This window comes from Pezoporus flaviventris, unplaced genomic scaffold (assembly GCF_033815535.1).
Source record: "Pezoporus flaviventris isolate CSIRO_AGI_PZ_B2104156 unplaced genomic scaffold, CSIRO_AGI_Pfla_v1 ptg000071l, whole genome shotgun sequence".
NCBI classification, from domain to species: domain Eukaryota; kingdom Metazoa; phylum Chordata; class Aves; order Psittaciformes; family Psittacidae; genus Pezoporus; species Pezoporus flaviventris.
The window spans coordinates 2,340,649-2,360,248 of NW_026892619.1; the positions used below are offsets into that span (position 1 = coordinate 2,340,649).

Below are 19,600 nucleotides of genomic sequence, written 5' to 3' on the forward strand. Positions count from 1 at the left end.
CGACACGGGCGGGGTAAGGGGCGGGGTCTATTTGAGGGGCGTGGCTTATGCAATTAAGGGGCGTGGTTTATCGGGACAGCGCACGCCGGGTCCTAGTGCCCCTCGGTTCCCCCCAGCACCAGTGCCCCCGGCCCCATATGGTGCAGCCAGCGCCCCACGGGGATGCTGACAGCGCTGCCCCGGTCACTGTTTCCCCCATAAGGACCCCCCCCGCCCCAGCTTGCCCCATGCAGCTCAGGTGGCCGCTGCGGTGGGTCCCGGGGGTCCCCGTGTGAATCCTGCGGGACAGATGTCAGCCCACCCGTCCGTCACAAATGGCTCTGCCACCTCCGGGGGGGGGGACGGGACGGGAGGCAGCAAACGGGGATGGGGGACACCACACGGAGCCTGCACACGTGTCCCGCACCCCCCACGTCTTTGGGGCAGTGAGAAATGATGGTGTTTTCCTGCAAATCGTATTAAATGAAGCATTTAAAGAGGCAGGGGGAGAGCGGCGGGGAGGTGGGGGGGGTCCCCAGGCTGGGCAGGGGGAGAACTGGGGTGCACAGGGGTGATGAGCCCCGACGCAAAGCCTCTGTGAGCATCCTTGCCCCCCCCCCCCAGCATCACCGCGCTGCTCACAAGTGTGATGAGTGCCGGCAGCTCAGCCCTGCCCGCGGATGGAGGCAGAGGGGGTCACTATGGGATGGAAGGGAAGCAGGGACCCAGCAGTGTTTCGGACCCGTTTGGGCTGTGCTGGTGAATCCACAGTGAAAGGGGTTTGGAGCTGCCAGGAGGCGGTGGGATGCAGGGTCCTGCCCAAGCCCCACCGTCATCCCGGCTCCAACAGATGGAGCTCGGCCGCCGCAAGCTGCACCGGAGGGGGACACGGCGCTCTCCATCCTTCCCTTCCTGCTTCCACTGCCCCATCCCTGGGGATGAAACCTCATCCCTTTGGAGACTGGCCTGCTGGCGTGGATCTAAGCCCGTTCTCCAGGACGGCATCAGTATGGAGAGGGACACTTGGAGGGCTCCGCTTCCCAAAGCCCCCATGGATCACGGGCAGGCTGCAGTGCCCATAAGATCCTCGGGGGCCCTGCGGTGCCAGGGGGGCTGCGTTCGCCCTGTGCCGGCTGCTGAATCGATCACCGGGAGCTGGGGCAGGAAAAGAGCACTTCCTGCCCTATGGAATGACATCAGCCGTGACCCCCAACCCAGCGAGGCGGCCGCGGCCGTTTCCTCCTCCTCCTCCCAAAGAATGGACCATTACGGGGTCAAAGAGCCGTGGGGAGGTCAGGGATGAAGGCCACATCCTGGCTTCAGCAGGGAATCTGCCCTCGGTGCCTTGGGGACCCCAGGGTGGGGGCAAGGATTGGCTGCAATAAAGGGGGGAAACCCTCCAGGGTGTTCAAAATGCCCCAAAATGCCCTTTCTGGAGGTACTACTTCAGGGGGGCTGATCCTTTCTGTCCCGCAGAGATGCTACTCCATGCCGTGACCTGCAGGCACATCCCCATTGGTGTAGGGGGCACTTGGGGTGCCCAGAAGACCCCAAAAGGCTGCATCAGAGCCGTGCGGTGTGAGATGGGCAGTCCCTGTCCTGGACCAGGGATAGGGATGCTCAGTTCTCACTGCCTTTGTTAAGCTCAGTGATGTCCAAGGGGGGCTGGACTCCTGTGCCTCCTTTTCCGGGGCAGGAAAGCCCTTCATCATCGTCATGGGAGACAAGGTTATCACCTTATTGCTTTCTAAAAGGGGAGCTTCTTGGAGGTACCCATCTCTTCACCCACTCCCCATCAGTTGCAGCATCTTTGCTACTGACCTGGTTTAAATCCCAGTTTAAATCCTGGTTTAGATCCCAAGGAGGGGAATCTGTTTGATAGGTCCTGAAAAACCTATTGCATTGGGCTATTGCAGTTATTGATTGCAAAGGGGTTTGCTGCAGGCAGGCAGAAACTAAACCAAAGGGAGGATAAAGCTTTGCATGATGGGCAGTGGGGATGGGTGCTTCCATCTCCCCCATCCATCACCCCCCTGTCCGCATGGGGAAGCTCCATCTCCAGCCCAACCCCATCTCTCCCATGGCTGCGAACCCCATTCCAGCCCCACAGAGGACGGGGTGATGATGGCTCCCTGGCTGCTGCTGCCCATCCCATTGAGGATGTCCCTGTGCTGTGGCATTTCCAGCCCATCCGTGTTTACATTCCCCTCGGATTGCCTGCCGAGATAAGGACAATCCCACATCCACTTTGCCTGCCCAAGGGCTGTTTGTGCAGATAAAATTTGCCCCATAAACAAGCCCATCCTGCCTGTGGGAAGTGCTCCTCCGCCCTGCCCTCACAGGAAAACCCTCACCAGGCCTTAGAGTGTTCCCAGTGTCCCATCCCCTGGGATCAGGGGGACAGAAACAGAGCGAATGGCACCGAGTCAAACCCCCAGGAGCTGGGATGCATCTCTGGATCAGGAGGGAAGCCTTTGCTCATCAGCCACATGGCACCCTGCATCCCTCTGCTGCATGGCATCCTGCATCCCTCTGCTGCATGACATCCTGCATCCCTCTGCTGCATGACACCCTGCATCCCTCTGCTGCATGGCATCCTGCATCCCTCTGCTGCATGACATCCTGCATCCCTCTGCTGCATGGCACCCTGCATCCCTCTGCCGCATGGCACCCTGCATCCCTCTGCCGTATGGCATCCTGCATCCCTCTGCCGCATGGCATCCTGCATCCCTCTGCTGCATGACATCCTGCATCCCTCTGCTGCATGGTACCCTGCATCCCTCTGCCGCATGGCACCCTGCATCCCTCTGCCGCATGGCATCCTGCATCCCTCTGCCGCATGGCATCCTGCATCCCTCTGCCGCATGGCATCCTGCATCCCTCTGCCGTATGGCATCCTGCATCCCTCTGCTGCATGGCACATTGCATCCTTCTGCCGCATGGCACCCTGCATCCCTCTGCCGCATGGCACCTTGCATCCTTCTGCCGCATGGCACCCTGCATCCCTCTGCCGCATGGCATCCTGCATCCCTCTGCCGCATGGCATCCTGCATCCCTCTGCCGCATGGCATCCTGCATCCCTCTGCCATATGGCATCCGGCTCCAGCCTGCTCCATAGATGGGGCTGGAAGCTGGCTTGGAGTTGGGAAGTATTCCTGAGCAATCTGCTCTTCCATACGGATCCCAGGCTCTTCCTCAGGTTCTCTGCTGCCCTTCCTCCATGCTGCAGGAATACGGGCCCAAGGAGAGGTTTCCATCCCCTGCTTGCACTGAGAGCATCCTGCCCTCAGCATCCTGCTCTGCTGGGTCCCTCTGAACTGGGATGCTCATGGGCTGGCGCTGAGCTGCTGGTTTGGAAACAGGCCTTGAGCTTCTGCCTCCTCCTCCCTGGCTCCATCACATCCCCATCACATCCCTCCTCATCCATCCTCTGGTCTCTCCCCAACTAAAGCAGCTGGGAATCACCCAACACCAAGCTCTGGATGGGATGTGAGCTGTGTGCCCATGGAAACACCCACCTGTGCTCTATGCCAGGAGAAACAGAGGGGCTGCAAGCCCTTGAGGGTACCTGGAGCTGTGGAATCTTGCTCAGCTCCCATTCCAAGGGATCCGGAGCCATTCTCCATCCCAGCACCCACTTCTCCCATGAGCTCCGGGATGCATCCAGTGGGGAGGAAGCTTTTCCCCTTTTGCTTCCCTCAGGAAAGAGGTGGCAATCAGGAGGAATACATGGGTTTAAAACAGCCACCATGGCATAGGAGCCATCCCCGGACTTGGATGCTGGGAAGCAGGGATGCTGCTGGGGATAACTGGGAGCTTGAGTGGCTGGGGATGCTCCATAGAGGCAGCACCGAGGTGGCTCCATGGAGCCATGGGTCCGCTTGGGATGCTGTCACTGGCACCCACATCCCCGGCTTCACCCAAAAGAGCCCTTTTCACCCCAAATTGAGGCCAGCCCCTCACCCTCCTGCAGCCAGGAGGCAAACCCACCCTGGGGATGCTCCTTGAGAAGCTCTGCCCCTCCGAGCTTTCCTCTCCCACGTTATTTCTGCCGCTGACGTGATTTGGGGGGCAGTTTCCCCACTCTTTGTGCAATCCCCGCTGATGTTATTGCAAACCTCTCCCTCCTTCCCCCCCCCCCAACCCCATTCCGCTTTAGCAATCCCTGCAGCACAAACAGAAACCATGGAGAAGGATGTGGAAACGTCTCAAAGCTCCTCGCATCCCAGCACAAGGACCCTGCGGCTGGAGGGAGATGGGAAAGGTTGGAAACAAAGCCCCGTGTTCAAGATGCCAGAAGTCGGGAATACCCTGGCTTTCCCCACAGCATCAAACCCGGCTTCGTTATGGGGTTTATTGGTTTCTAATCTGAAAGCACAGGGAGCTGGGGGGCAGGAGAAGGACCTGAGGTTGCTTTAGCGTAGCCTTTGACACTGGCTGGGTTTCAGCATCTCCATGCCCCTTTCCCTAATTCTCACAATGCCTCGGGAAGAGCTGAAGCTCCGGGATTGCCGGGGCTGCTTTGGGAAGCACAGAGGGAAGCTGCTTTGATCAGCCCCACAGACCCAATGCTTCCATCTCCAACCCGGTGGGAAGCGATGCTCCCCACCATCACGGGGGGAGCAAACTGCATCCGCTGCTTCCCACCCCTCCATCCAGGAGAGCGGATCCCACCGTCGCTGCCCCTTCCCATCCTCGGCACCCCGAAGCCCTGTGTCCATAGGGTGAAAGTGTGGGAACGGGATAATAAGCAAGGAATGGCGTGAGCTCAGCCCTGCCTGCGCAGGCAGCCGGAGCGGGCTCTGACCTTCTCGGTACCCAGGGTACACGCTGCCTCTTTCATCATTATCCATGCATTTGCTCCCAGGAGCTTCGCTTGGAAAACAGGATGTGAGCGTGTGAGACGGCCGCTTGGAGCCTGCCGGGATGCTCCCTTTGCCCTCAGCTGGGATGGCCACTGGGCTCATGCCTATGGGGCAGAGGAGCTGCTGGTGTGCGATGGGTTAGGAGCTGCCCCAGATGCGAAGCACAAACCCTTGGAAAAGCAGGATGAATGCTGCTGGGAAACACTGCTGGGATGCATGGAACACGTCTCCCTTTGCAGGGCAGTGGGATATGGAGCATGCTTTGCCTAAAACACACCCTAAACCCAGCCAAACGGCCCGGTTTTGATGTGCTTTATTGTTCTCACACAGGATTCTTCCCTTCCTGCTGTTGTCCTGAGCCCTGGCTGATGCTTCCAGAGCTCTCCTTGTATTTACCAAGGAAAGAGCTTCTATGGAGCTGGGAGTTTATGGACAGCTTCCTCCAGCCTTCCCGGGACAGGGTGAAAGCTTCATGGCAGCGTGTTTATGTGCTGACAAGGAAACGTGGTGACAGATGATCCCAAACAACTTCAAAGCGAGATCCGTGGACCCGATATGGAAACTATTCCTAAAGTCTCCGTGCTGAGAGCATTAAAGGCGGCCTCAAGCCCAGCCTGGCCCCAGGAACATCAAGCTCCCTCCAAGGCGGATTTAGGGCTGAATGATGCTCCTTGAGCATCTTTTGCTTAGGCAGAGGGTAGAGCATCGCCTCACCCACTGCCTCACCCACCCCATGGCTCCGGGTGGGTTCCCTGCACCCACAGCATCCCCATCTCACCATTGGGCTATTCCAGCCCCAATAACAAGAGGGGCTGGGATGCAGCTCCGTCCACCTGGGAGGCATTTAGGGATCAGGGAGGGATGGAAAGGTGCTGGGACCTTGTTCTGGTGCAGGCAGTGGTGTGGTGAGGGCCCTGAGCCCATTGTGTGTTTGCTGCAGAGGGGGTGTCCCACCAGCCCTATGTAGCCCTTTAGGGTGATGTTGGTCCATGGGGTCTCTGTTGCAGGGCTGGGTCCCCTTGTGCTGATGGGGCTGTTGGAGTGCTGGTGCTCGCTGTGCTGGGGAACCTCCTCTGCTGCCCTTTGCTCTGGGCTGGGACCTGCTCCAGCACTGCTCTGGCTCTGGATTCCATGGCTGGGCAGCCCTTTGCGACACAGCTCTGGCACCGACTGTTACTGGTGCAAAGTAACTGCATCTCCCAGCGCAGCACAGCCTGCGCCCTGCTCTGCTCCCTGCACCCATGGGTGGACAGAGCCCCCTCCAAGGCTCCTTTGGCAGGTTCAGCGCAATCCCTTGTGCTGCATTTGCTTCCTGACCCCCTCCTGCGATGGGGAAGCTGAGAAGGGCTGTGCCAAAGGGGGAAAAGGGAGATCCCGTGTCGCTGCCGTTGCTGCGATTCCTGCTCTGTGTTATCGCTTGGTCTCTAACAGCGGCTCTGCAGCCAGGGCACAGAGCAAGATTCCCAGCTATAAAAAGCTTTCCTTTAATCCTAGGGTGGCATCAGCCTTGGCAGGAGCTGAATGCGCTGCGTTTAATGATGCCAGGAGGCAAAGCTGGTGCCTGCCTGCCCTCCAACCAGCTTTGGTGAGCTCACAGGGGCCGTTCTGCATTGAACAGGAGGGATGGAGGATTAAACTGTGCTTAATACCTGAGGTGGAAGGGCACGGGAGCAGCAAAGCCCCCTTGCCCAGGCTCACCTCTATCTGCTGAGTGCCAGGCACTGATTTATCTGCTTTCCCTGTCTGGGATCAACCCTTGGTGTAGGGGATTAGAATGAGAGCTCTGCGTGTGAACCCGCAGCGCTCCATGAGGGTGGCTGGGTGCTCGCAGCCTGGATAAGGCGGTGGGATAGGGATTAAACAGCGCAGGGATTTTGCATCCCCTGAGGCAGGAGCGGCCGCGTGTGAAAGCTCTGTGTGGGATCAGGAGGGTGATTTACACCTCACCCAGGCTCAGCCCTTAGCTGCTCTTCAAAGGCAGGTTGGATGGCGTTTGGAGCTACCTGGTCTAGTGGAAGGTGTCCTTGCCCATGGCTTTAAGGATGAGCTTTAAGGACCCTTCCAAGCCAAACCAGGCTGGGATCCTGTGATGCCTGAGCTGTCTCACCCCTCTACCATGTCCAGGCAAACCCTGTCCCCCTCTGATGTGTCTGGGACCACCTCAGGGTCCCTCTCTGCAAACACATCCATGGGCACCAGGACCTCTTTGTGCTTCCCTGCAGCTCGTGTTCCCTGCATCCCATCTCTCCCCAAGCAGGGATCTTCCCTCATCCATCCGGGCTCTACATATGAAGAAGTCTTTTTAAATACCCATTGTTTATCCTGCAGCAACAGCCAAAGGAGCTGCTCTGATCCGGGATATGAGCATCGTTTCCCAGAGACTTCTAAAGAGCCACTTGACCCGCTGATCTGGAAGCAGATCCAGATCTCCGGCCTGGATTTGCCTCCCTGTCCCATGGCAGGTAGAGGGAACCAGCAGTTCTGGCCAGTGCAAGGGATGGGCAAAGGATGAGGAGGAAAAGTCTCATGTAAGTGCCAGGGGAAGACAGCAGAAGTGGTGTTTGGATGCCTGCATCTGCCGTGTCTGCTCCTCGCTTTGACTGCAGTGGGATGTCCCTCCCCTCCGGGCCATGGTGGGGTGGGAATGGGCTGAAAGCACCATGGATGCACTGCAGGAGAAGACACTGAGCCCTGCAGCTCCATCGGTGCTGGGGAAGTGGAGATGAGGATGGGAAGCGGAGGTGAGGATGGGAAGCAGAGGTGAGGATGGGAAGCAGAGGTGAGGATGGGAAGCAGGGATGAGGATGGGAAGCAGAGGTGAGGATGGGAAACAGAGGCAAAGATGGGAAGAGGAGGTGAGGGTGGGAAGCAGGGATGAGAATAGGAAGCAGGGATGAGGATGGAAAGCAGAGGTGAGGGTGGGAAGCAGAGATGAGGGTGGGAAGCAGGGATGAGGATGGGAAGCAGAGGTGAAGATGGGAATTGGAGATGAAAATGGGAAGCAGGGATGAGGATGGGAAGCAGAGATGAGGATAGGAAGTGGAGGTGAGGGTGGGAAGTGAAGATGAGGATGGGAAGCAGAGATGAGGATGGGAAGTGAAGATGAGGATGGCAAGCAGAGATGAGGGTGGGAAGCAGAGATGAGGATGGGAAGCAGAGATGAGGATGGGAAGTGAAGATGAGGATGGGAAGCAGAGATGAGGGTGGGAAGTGAAGATGAGGATGGGAAGCAGAGATGAGGATGGGAAGTGAAGATGAGGATGGGAAGCAGAGATGAGGGTGGGAAGCAGAGATGAGGATGGGAAGTGGAGATGAGGGTGGGAAGCAGAGGTGAGGATGGGAAGTGGAGATGAGGATGGGAAGTGGAGATGAGGGTGGGAAGCAGAGATGAGGGTGGGAAGTGAAGATGAGGATGGGAAGCAGAGATGAGGGTGGGAAGCAGAGATGAGGATGGGAAGCAGAGATGAGGGTGGGAAGTGGAGATGAGGGTGGGAAGCAGAGATGAGGATGGGAAGCAGAGATGAGGATGGGAAGTGGAGATGAGGATGGGAAGCCAGCAGCAGGGTGATGGCAGAGCCGGGCCTCCTGCCCTGGTGCCTGCTCCACAGATCCCAGCCCAACGCCCTCACTATCCATGGGCATTCCCAGCGATGCTCTTGACCCAGAACCCAGCCGTGCGCCCTTGTGCTGCTGGTGCTGGGGTCAGCCTGAAACGAAGCCACTTTCCCTGCTCACCCCTTGTTTGTGCTGCTCCAGAGGAGGCCCAAACGGCCCTTAAATAGCAAGGCCAGGGCTTGGCCCACGCCAGCAGCCGATGCCAGGGCTGGGAGCTAAAGGAGGTTGCATCAAGCCCTTGTCTGAGTGCTTTGATACATCAAAACACCCTTGTAAAGCTCCAGCTTGCAAAGCCCGGGCCCCATTCCGCTCGCTTATGAATGGGATGAAATGCCAAGAGGATAATGTTTTACACATCCTTATTTTTCCCCTCTTTGCCAACATTCCCCCTTTTGGCTGAAGCTTCAAGCTCCCATATTTGGAGAGTGCCTGCCTTAGAACTTCCAGGATTTGTATAAATAGCTGATAGGGAAAATATGACCCCAGGGGCCCGCAGGAGGAGGAGGGCACCGCCATAGGGCTGGAGCAGCCCAGTGCTTCCCAGGCTCCCCAATAGGAGAGAGAAGGAAGTGTGGGGGTCCCCACAACACCAGCACCCACCCAAAGGTTCCCCTCCATCAGCCAGGAGGAGGTTTGGGTGGTGTGGAAGTGGAAGAGTGCCTGGGATGTGCTGGATGATGTGTGTTGGAACAGGGCTGGCATCTCACCAGCCCTCTGCTGATGTCCAGGGGACCAGGGTGTCATTGTCCCCTCCAGTGCCAGCCTGTTCTGCCCAGGGAGAGCCTGAGCATGGCGAGGAATGCATGGGTTTGCTCCAGTATAAAGTCCTGGGCACAGTGAAGGGATGGAGCTCATGGTGAGTGGATGGAGCTCATGGTGAGGGGTTGGAGCTCGTGGTGAGGGGATGGAGGTCATGGTGAGGGAATGGAGGTCATGGAGAGGGGATGGAGGTCATGGAGAGGGGATGGAGGTCATGGAGAGGGGATGGAGGTCATGGTGAGGGGTTGGAGCTCGTGGTGAGGGGATGGAGGTCATGGTGAGGGGATGGAGGTCATGGAGAGGGGATGGAGCTCATGGTGAGGGGTTGAAGCTCATGGTGAGGGGCTGGAGCTCATGGTGAGGGGATGGAGAGTACAGAGAGGGGTTGGAGCTCACAGTGAGTGGTTGGCGCTCACGGTGAGGGGTTGGAGCACACGGTGAGGGGCTGGAGCTCACGGTGAGGGGTTGGAGCACACGGTGAGGGGCTGGAGCTCACGGTGAGGGGTTGGAGTGCACGGTGAGGGGCTGGAGCTCACTGTGAGAGGCTGGAGCTCACGGTGAGGGGCTGGAGCTCACGGTGAGGGGCTGGAGCACACGGTGAGGGGCTGGAGCTCACGGTGAGGGGCTGGAGCTCACGGTGAGGGGCTGGAGCTCACGGTGAGAGGCTGGAGCTCACGGTGAGGGGCTGGAGCTCACGGTGAGGGGCTGGAGCGCCCAGTGGGGAGCTGGAACGCACGGAGGGGAGCGGGGCGGGCCGGGGGGTGCCCGTGTTGGGGAGAGGCGGTGCCGCAGCCCGCTCCTCTTCCATTGATCTCCGAGCCTTTAAAGGCTCCTCCTCCAGCAGCGCCCCTTAGGGCAGCCCGGCCCCGCCGGTCCGCCCCGAGGGCTGCTCCGGGCTGCGGCGGCCGCGGGGTGCGCACGTCGGGGCGCAGCGGGCGAGCCCCCCCCTCCGCCAGCCCCGGTCCGGAGGAGATGAGCCCCGTGCCCGCGGGTAACGGCAGCGCCTGGGGGGCAGCGGCGGCGCTGGGCAGCGGCGGTAACTGCAGCGGGGCCGCCAGCCTGAGCCGGCAGTGGGTGCTGGGGGCTGCCCTGAGCATCACGGTGCTCGTCACGGTGGCCGGTAACTTGCTGGTGATCGTGGCCATCGCCAAGACGCCGCGGCTGCAGACCATGACCAACGTGTTCGTCACCTCGCTGGCTTGCGCCGACCTCATCATGGGCTCGCTGGTGGTGCCGCCGGGGGCCACCATCCTGCTGAGCGGGCACTGGCCCTACGGCACGGTGGTGTGCGAGCTGTGGACCTCGCTGGATGTGCTGTGCGTGACGGCCAGCATCGAGACGCTGTGCGCCATCGCCGTGGATCGCTACCTGGCCATCATGTCGCCGCTGCAGTACGAGGCGCTGGTGACCAAGGGCAGGGCACGGGCTGTGGTGTGCCTGGTGTGGGGCATCTCTGCCTTCATCTCCTTCCTGCCCATCATGAACCACTGGTGGCGGGACGGGGCGGACGAGCAGGCGGTGCGCTGCTACGACGACCCGCGCTGCTGTGACTTTGTCACCAACATGACCTACGCCATCATCTCCTCCACCATCTCCTTCTACGTGCCCCTGCTCGTCATGATCTTTGTCTACGTCCGCGTCTTTGCCGTGGCTACGCGCCACATCCACCTCATCGGCAAGGACAAGGTGAGGTTCCTGCAGGCCCCCCCCAGCCCTGGCTCTAGGAGAAGCCGGCTCAGGCGTCCCTCCCGTCTGCTGGCCATCAAGGAGCACAAGGCGCTCAAGACCCTGGGCATCATCATGGGCACCTTCACGCTGTGCTGGCTGCCCTTCTTCGTGGCCAACATCATCAAGGTCTTCTGCCGGGGGCTGGTGCCGGATCAGCTCTTCCTCTTCCTCAACTGGCTGGGCTACATCAACTCAGCCTTCAACCCCATCATCTACTGCCGCAGCCCCGACTTCAGGAGCGCCTTCCGCAAGCTGCTCTGCTGCCCGCGCCGCGCCGACCGCCGGCTCCACGCCGTGTCCCGGGACCTACAGCGCTGCCCCTGTGCCTTCAGCCCCACGGGAGCGGCTCCCTTGGGAGACAGCAAAGTGGGAGCCCCCGGGGAGGATGGGAGCCGGGTGGAGGAGACCAGCCTGTCCCAGGGTACCCAGACAGCGCTGGGTGCACAGCTTGATGAGTAGGTACCTGCGGGCACTTGGGCTTATGGGGAGCAGCCCTTTGGGGTGCAGTGAAGGGGATGTTGGTGGCAGGGATGTGGTCTGATGGGGCAGTGAGGAGATGGAGGGCGGGCGGGCAATGGGGTGCATGGGAATCGTTGCCTTAAAGCCCCAGCCCTTCCACTGGGTTGCAAAACTGGGGTCCTGCTCCTGCCTTGTCCTTTCCCAAGGCTGCCAGGATGGGGTCTGTTGATCCTGGGTAAAGAAAACCCTGGTGGTGAATAGGGAAGCAAAGGAGCTGAATGAGTCCCAAAGCCTGACTTTTGGCCTCTCCTTTCGCCCACTTTTTGCCCTTAAAGAAGGAAAACGTGGGGAATCCTTTTGCAACGAGGCAGCCGGGGCTGTCGTGGGTTGCTTTGCCCTCTGACAGAGTGCAAATCTGGGAAGGGAACCTATTTCGTCACCCTCCGTCAGCCCTGCGGATGGGAGATGGGCTTCCCATGGCCGCAGCCAGGGCAGAGGGTTGGCAGGGATGTGCCCGTGGATTTACACCGTCTGTGAATTACAGGAAGGGTTCCCCCCCCCACACCCCCCGGGATTTGAATTCTTCTGATTCCTGTGGGTTTTAAGCAGCTTTCTCTGGTCTAAAGCCCCTCTGGATGCCCGAGGGCAGGAGAGGGTCCTGCCGGCACACACAGGCAGAGCTGCTGCTGGCAGAGAGGTTCCGAGGAGGGATTCACCGCCGCTGGGAACAGGGGATGCTCAGTCACGGGAAGGGTGCAGGCTCCTCACACGCTGTGCTCTCCTGTTCAAGGTTTGCCGGCAGAGAGACACCAGCAGGTCCCTCCGTCTGACCGGGAGCAGCTGAGAGCCGGGAACAGCGTGAGTGCAGTGAGTGCATCCAGGGCAGTGCTTCCAGGGCAGTGCTTCCAGGGCAGTGCTTCCAGTGCAGTGCATCCAGGGCAGTGCATCCAGTGCAGTGCTTCCAGTGCATTGCTTCTAGCGCAGTGAGTGCATCCAGAGCAGTGCTTCCAGTGCATTGCTTCTAGTGCAGTGAGTGCATCCAGAGCAGTGCTTCCAAGTGCATTGCTTCTAGTGCAGTGAGTGCATCCAGAGCAGTGCTTCCAGTGCATTGCTTCTAGTGCAGTAAGTGCATCCAGTGCAGTGCTTTCAGTGCATTGCTTCTAGTGCAGTGAGTGCATCCAGAGCAGTGCTTCCAGTGCATTGCTTCTAGTGCAGTGAGTGCATCCAGAGCAGTGCTTCCAGTGCATTGCTTCTAGTGCAGTGAGTGCATCCAGAGCAGTGCTTCCAGTGCATTGCTTCTAGTGCAGTAAGTGCATCCAGTGCAGTGCTTTCAGTGCAGTGCATCCAGTGCAGTGCTTTCAGTGCATTGCTTCTAGTGAAGTGAGTGCATCCAGTGCATTGCTTCTAGTGCAGTGAGTGCATCCAGAGCAGTGCATCCAGTGCAGTGCATCCAGTGCAGCGTGTGCATCTAGTGCAGTGAGTGCACCCAGTGCAGTGCTTCCAGCGCAGTGTGTGCATCTAGTGCAGTGAGTGCTCCCAGAGGGATGCAGTGAGTGCTTCCAGTGATGCCGTAAGTGCTTTGCCCTGTGGGTGATGCTCCATCACTTCCCACCCTCTTCCTACAGGGCCGGGTGCTTCAGAGGGACTGGAGGAGCAGCGCTGGGGGTGACGGCGCTGGAAGGAGCCTCCAGTGCGCTGGGAGCAGAGGGATGCTCCCTCGGGAGCGCTCGCGGTCACAGCAGGGACCAGGGAGCCGGCTCCTCAGTGCTGTTGGTGCTGGAGAACTGGAGCCGGTTGGGAAAAGGCACCTGAGCTGCTCTCCAAGAGGCAGCGCAGCCTTGGGGACGTGCCTGTGCTCGCTGTGTGGACGGGGACCAGCTCCCAGCCGGGGTGTTTCCTGGCTGGAAGCAGGACGTCGTGGGTCTGCTCTCTGGAAGGATGAAGAATTCCCATCGTCCGGGGCCCAGGAAGCCCATCAGGAAGGGGACAAGAGCCTCCTGCAGGAGAGCAAGAGGAGCTCCGAGCAAGGGGAACCGGGCAAACCCTGTGGATTATGCTCCTGTTTCTGCCTTTCCATCGGGGACAGGCATTGCAGGAGGGCGTTTTCCATCCCAAAGCCTGGATCTGGGTACAAGGAGCAGCAGGACAAGGGCTCTTACAGGGAGGTTGAGGAGGGTTTCATCGGAGCTGCCCCGTTGCTGACATGGATCCCAGTTCCCATTAAATCGATGTCAGGGTTTGGGAAATGGCATTTTTCCTTTGAGATTGCTGCTGGAGAAGCCTCGGAGCATCCGGATGCACTGCTCCATGGGGACACAAAGCCACACACAGCCCTGCACGCCTCTGTACACACACAGACACCCTACACACACCTGTACATGTACCTGTGCATACAGCTGCACACACCTGTACATGCACACCCCTCTGCATACACCTTTGCACACCTATGCATGCCACGCGTGTGCATTCATGCACTTGTACATGCACATACGTGTGCATGCATCTGTACAGCACATACCTGTACATACACCTATATATGTGCCTGTACAGCACACACCTGTACTGTACCTATACCTGGGCACACACCTGTAAAGCACATATGCACACATCTGTACACACACCTATACTTGCACCAGTATAGTACATACCTTATCATACACCTGTACATACACTTGTACATGCACATAACTGTACACGTCTGGACATACATAGACCTGTATACATACCTGAACACAGACCTGTACATACACCTGAACATACACCCGTACGTGCACATACCTGTACATACATCTGGACATACATAGACCTGTATACATACCTGTAAAAATACCTGCACGTACATGTGTTCATATACCTGTACATGCATGTAGCTGTACACACATTTGTACATACATAGACCTGTACACATACCTGTACACACCTATTCATACATCTATGTATGCACCTGTACATATACCTATACATACACCTGTACATACACCTGTACATACACCTATACATACACCTATACATACACCTGTACATATACCTATACATACACCTGTACATACACCTGTACATATACCTATACATACACCTGTACATACACCTGTACATACACCTATACATACACCTATACATACACCTATACATACACCTGTACATACACCTATACACACCTGTACATACACCTATACACACCTGTACATACACCTATACATACACCTGTACATACACCAGTACATACACCTATACACACCCATACATACACCTATACATACACCTATACACACCTGTACATACACCTATACACACCTGTACATACACCTATACATACACCTATAAACACCTGTACATACACCTATACATACACCTATACACACCTGTAAATACACCTGTACATACACCTATACACACCTGTACATACACCTATACATACACCTGTACGTACACCTATACACACCTCTACATACACCTCTACATACACCTCTACACACCTGTACATACACCTATACATACACCTGTACATACACCTGTACATACACCTGTACATACACCTATACACACCTGTACATACACCTATACATACACCTGTACATACACCTATACACACCTGTACATACACCTATACATACACCTGTACATACACCTATACACACCTGTACATACACCTATACATACACCTGTACATACACCTGTACATACACCTGTACATACACCTATACATACACCTGTACATACACCTATACACACCTGTACATACACCTATACATACACCTATACACACCTCTACATACACCAGTACATACACCTATACACACCTGTACATACACCTGTACATACACCTATACATACACCTGTACATACACCTATACATACACCCGTACATACACCTGTACATACACGTGTACACACACCTGTACACACCTGTACACACCGGTACCACCCCCGCCCCAGGCCCCGCCCCTTCCCCTCAAGCTCCACCCCCCGGGCCCCGCCCCTTGCTCTCGCGAGAGGGGCGGTACGGGACCGCTCCCATCGCCATTCCCGTCCCCATCCCCGTCCCCGTCCCCGTCCCCGTCCCCGCTCCCTCCGCCATGTCCGGCTCGGGGCTGGCAGCGGGCTGGGTGCCCACCCACGTGCAGGTAACGGTGCTGCGAGCCCGGGGGCTGCGGCCCAAGGCGGCGGCCGTGGGGGGCAGCGACGCGTACACGGTGATGGCGCTGGGCAGGGACAAGTTCTCCACGTCGGTGGCGGAGCGGTGCCAGGGGCAGCCGCTGTGGCGAGAGGAGGCCACGTTCGAGCTGCCCCCGCGGGCCGCCGCGCTGCGCCTCACCGTGCTGCACCGGGCCCTCGTGGGCATGGACAAGTTCCTGGGGCGCGCAGAGGTAGACCTGGCCGCGCTGAGGAGCGAGGGCGGCCGGCGGCACACGCGGTGAGAACGGGGGTGAATGGGGGGGGAAAGGGGATGGAGGGGGGGCTCCGAGTGGTGTAGGGAGTTAGGGATGGGGGGGCTGCCAAGTGTTGTAGGGAATTATGGGGGCTCCGAGTGCTGTAGGGAATTAGGGATGGGGGGGCTCTGAGTGCTGTAGGGAATTAGGGATGGGGGGGCACTGAGTGCTGTAGGGAATTAGGGATGGGGGGGCTCTGAGTGCTGTAGGGAGTTAGGGATGGGGGGCTCTGAGTGCTGTAGGGAATTAGGGATGGGGGGGCTCTGAGTGCTGTAGGGAGTTAGGGATGGGAGGGCTCCAAGTGCCGTAGGGAAGTACGGATGGGGGGAGCTCCGAGTGCTGTAGGGAATTAGGGATGGGGGGGAGCTCCGAGTGCTGTAGGGAGTTAGGGATGGGGGGGCTCCAAGTGTTGTAGGGAAGTAGGGGTGGGGGGGCTCCGAGTGCTGTAGGGAATTAGGGGTGGGGGGGCTCCAAGTGTTGTAGGGAATTAGGGATTGGGGGGGGTCTCCAAGTGCTGCAGGGAATTACGGAATGGGGGGGCACCAAGTGCTGTAGGAAATTAGGGAATGGGGAGGGCTCCAAGTGCTGTAGGGAGTTAGGGATGGGGGGGGATTCTGAGCCGCACAGAGGCGATGGTGAGGGACCAAGGGGCCTCCGGCTCCTGTGGGGCCCTGGGATAGGGATGGGAAAGCCTCTGGCCCCTGTAGGAGTCAAAAAGAAGGATGGAGGGGGGGTCTGTGGGCACCACGAGGGTTGGGGTCAGAGGTGTGGAGTACTCCAATTCCCCATGGACTGTCCCTGTGCCCCATAGGGATGTGGGGCTCTGGTGGAGGGTCCCCCGTGCCCCACAGGGTTGAAGGACCCCCATAGGTCCGGGTTGCCAGCCCCATGTCCAAGGCACATGCACTTGGGGCTGTTTCAGCCCATCCTGCTTGGTCTGGGTTTTAAGCATCTCTGTGTGAGAGACGACTGGGAATGAGCACAGGCTAGAGCCATGTGTATCCCATAATAAACCCTTAGCAGAGCCTCCGTGCATGTGGGAGCAGCCAGTCCAGCGTTTCCAGGGGCTGCCTTCACTGGTGTCAGCGGGACACCAGCTCTTGTGTCACACTTGTCCCTTTGAACATGAAAAACACTGCCCTGGAATGCCAGGGGTGGGTCCAGGGAGGGTTTAACTGGGAGTCAGCAGCCTTGTAATGCAGCTTGAGGTGGCCCCTGAGTCACCTTCCTCTTCTCACTCACCTGAGAGCAGAGCCGGGTATCGGGGCTGGTGAAGCTTTCATTAAGGCTGTCATTAAGGTTGCATCCAGCTCTAAGGTGTTTACACTGGGATGTGTTTCCTTGTGTCTTGAGCCGGAGGAAAACCGAGGGGAAGGAAGGGAAACAGAGCCTTGATTCTCCTGATGTTTCCAGGTGGTCGTGTTCTGTTTGAAGCCTGTTTCTGTTGCCGGTGCTTGGCTGCTGGGGTGATGGAAAGCCAGAAAGGGCTGGGGTTAATTCACACTCACACAATAAACGATGAAGAATTCATAGACTCATAGAACAGTGAGGGTTGGAAAGGACCTCAAGGTCATCTAGTTCCAACCCCCCTACCATGGGCATATCTGATGGTTTTGAGGGGGAGATGTGTCCCTGTATCCTCCCCTTTGAGCCCCTCCAATGAAGCAGATGCAGCAGCGTTCATGCTCTGCTCAGTGCTAGCTAAGCTGTTGTTCACATAGCTTGTTTGGGATGTGTTTTGGAACAGGACCTGCTCTTCCCCCTCCACCCCCGGGGCACAGAGCCTGCAGCATGGATTGTGGCACCGAAACCAGCAGGATGCTCCTAGAAATCAATCACGGGGTTGAGAACAAAAGTGCCCAGTGCTGGCTTGTGTGAAAGGCAAAGCTTGTGCTGCCCTCGCTGCAGCGTTAGGGACCTGACAAAGGCCAAGGTCTCCTTCTAAAGGCCTTTCCCTGGTGCTGGTGTCTTGTAACTTCAGGTGTGGACGTGGAGGTAACTGTATAGCGTGGTGCTTGAGCATTCATCTCCCTGCAGTGTTCCTCTGCAGCACGCTTGTGCTTTCATCTGCAGTTGACGCTCATTAGGTTTGAATGTTTGCTCAAGCAACTTGCCCTTTCCTCTTCTCCTTCCCTGCTCCCAGTGCACCTCCAAACGTAAGGCTCTGTTTGCTTCCTTTACTTGCCCTGTACCAGCTGGGGAGGTGTTTTCCCTATTGGGTCTGTGGAACCAGGGATGCTGCGGCTCCATCAGTAGGCAAGAATTGATGTGAGGCGCTGATAACTTTCTTTGCCAGCCCTAATGTGGTTCAAAAGGCTTTGAGTGGTAACAGAGGGCATGCGATAGCAGCATGCAGGTGGTGTTTAGGGTGCCCTGAGTGCTTAAGATGCAGTGCTCCGTGCACCCGGGGTTGCATTGCACAAAGGCATAAGGTCCTGTCGGTAAGGAATGTCCTTCCTGGTGCGCGCCAGTCACGAGCAGGAGGCGAGTGGAAGGCTCCAGACAGCCTGCAAGGCTTGGCTTGGCTCTGCTCTGTGTTGATTAGGGGTTTTGGAGCTCGAAGGGCATTAAGATAGCAACTGGAAAGGAGCTGGAATGAAAGGTATGAGGGCGTGGAGAGCTCTCTGGTACCAGTGTCGGGCTCTCGGAGGCTGCTTCTTCCTGCACCCACTTCAAAGGCCATTTGGGGAAGTCAGATGGAAAGAAGGGCAGAAGAGAGTGGCTGAGCTGAAATACAGGAATTCCATGGTGTCTGCCCCTTGAACCCTTCTTTTTAACCCTTTTGACCCTTCTTTTTAAGCCTGATTTGGGTTTTAAAGCAGCCTTTACTGATAACTTCACGCCAGGGCATGTTTTCCTTAGTCACTGCGTGACTGTGGCGTTGTTGGAGGATTAAAGGCTTTTCTTCCCTTGCCCTTACACTGTAGGCTGGCTTTGATTTTTAAGCCACAGGCACCCTCTGTTGTTGTGAATGAGCCGTGCCTCCAGAGCTGGGTTGTAAAGGGAATCTCCTTGTGGCTGCAGGTGGTACAAGCTTCGCTCCAAGCCGGGGAAGAAGGAGAAGGAGAGAGGGGAGATCGAAGTGGATATCCAGTTCATGAGGAGCAACATGACAGCCAGCATGTTCGATCTGTCCATGAAGGACAAGCCTCGCTCTCCCTTTGGCAAGCTCAAAGACAAGCTCAAGGGGAAGAGGAGCAGTGGCCTCTCCGACACGGCTTCCTCCATCGTTCCCAGCGCATCCCACTCCCCTGCTGACAGCGAGGACGAGGCAGTTGAGAAGGAGAAGAAGAAATCCAAGTTCAAAGCGCTCTTTTCCAAGCCTGGCCTGCAGAAGACCTCCCTTTCCCAGTCCATGTCAGTGCTACCAACGCAGCAGCCAGTCACCCAAAGGGTTCTGCTTCGACCCGGTGACTTCCAGGCGCAGTGGGATGATGAGGAGCCCGAGACCTCTCCGATCTCAGAGAGTGAGTACTGGCCCTTGCAGCACTGATGCAGCACAAAGCCTTTCCCCAGGGTTTTATTGCCCTTTCCACACTGTTTAGGGTACTAAAAAGCGAATCCATATGGATTTACTATGAAGTGAATCCATAGCACATCACTTCTGGCCATGGTGGCAGGTTTGGATGCCCGTAGGATGTTGATGCTCACACCTAAGCTTGCCTTGGGCTAGCATAGAAACCGGGGGGGGCTGCACAAGCAATACCTGCATGAATGTCAGAGCAAAGGGGGTTTCTTGCCTCTTGAATTCCTGCCTGTTCCTGT

The 19,600-nt window shown here is 57.6% G+C and overlaps 3 protein-coding genes across 6 annotated transcripts in view; all 3 read left to right on the forward strand.

The window, feature by feature from the left end:
* STAR (steroidogenic acute regulatory protein) overlaps positions 1 to 19,600 on the forward strand; it is a 225,103-nt gene that overhangs the window by 28,437 nt on the left and 177,066 nt on the right. The gene's annotated exons all lie outside the window — the stretch shown is intronic.
* Positions 10,067 to 13,460, forward strand: ADRB3 (adrenoceptor beta 3). 2 transcript variants are annotated; one of them, XR_009746788.1, is made up of 3 exons: positions 10,067 to 11,405; positions 12,196 to 12,272; positions 13,031 to 13,460. XR_009746788.1 is itself a non-coding variant. In XM_061472571.1 (3 exons), the coding sequence occupies exons 1-2, from the start codon at positions 10,191 to 10,193 to the stop codon at positions 12,233 to 12,235; spliced, it is 1,251 nt and encodes a 416-aa protein (XP_061328555.1). In that variant the 5' UTR covers positions 10,067 to 10,190; the 3' UTR covers positions 12,236 to 12,272; positions 13,031 to 13,460. The 2 variants fall into 2 exon arrangements, 1 of the variants encoding a protein (XP_061328555.1); XM_061472571.1 differs by having other exon boundaries at positions 10,067 to 11,401.
* Positions 15,447 to 19,600, forward strand: part of RAB11FIP1 (RAB11 family interacting protein 1) — a 402,092-nt gene continuing 397,938 nt past the window's right edge. For all 3 annotated transcript variants that reach the window (XR_009746777.1, XM_061472529.1, XM_061472530.1), the window contains exons 1-2: positions 15,447 to 15,819; positions 18,860 to 19,302. Coding sequence is in view for 2 of the 3 variants with exons in the window: in XM_061472529.1 (XP_061328513.1) it covers positions 15,482 to 15,819; positions 18,860 to 19,302 (781 nt within the window). In the remaining variant the exon portion in view is untranslated. The remainder of the gene's footprint in view (positions 15,820 to 18,859; positions 19,303 to 19,600) is intronic.

Bases quoted from the DNA above. Each gene is read 5' to 3' on its own strand.
- ADRB3 (XM_061472571.1), top strand. From the start codon at position 10,191: ATGAGCCCCGTGCCCGCGGGTAACGGCAGCGCCTGGGGGGCAGCGGCG. The intron at 11,402-12,195 runs GTAGGTACCTGC...CTCCTGTTCAAG, and splicing joins CTGGGTGCACAGCTTGATGA to GTTTGCCGGCAGAGAGACAC.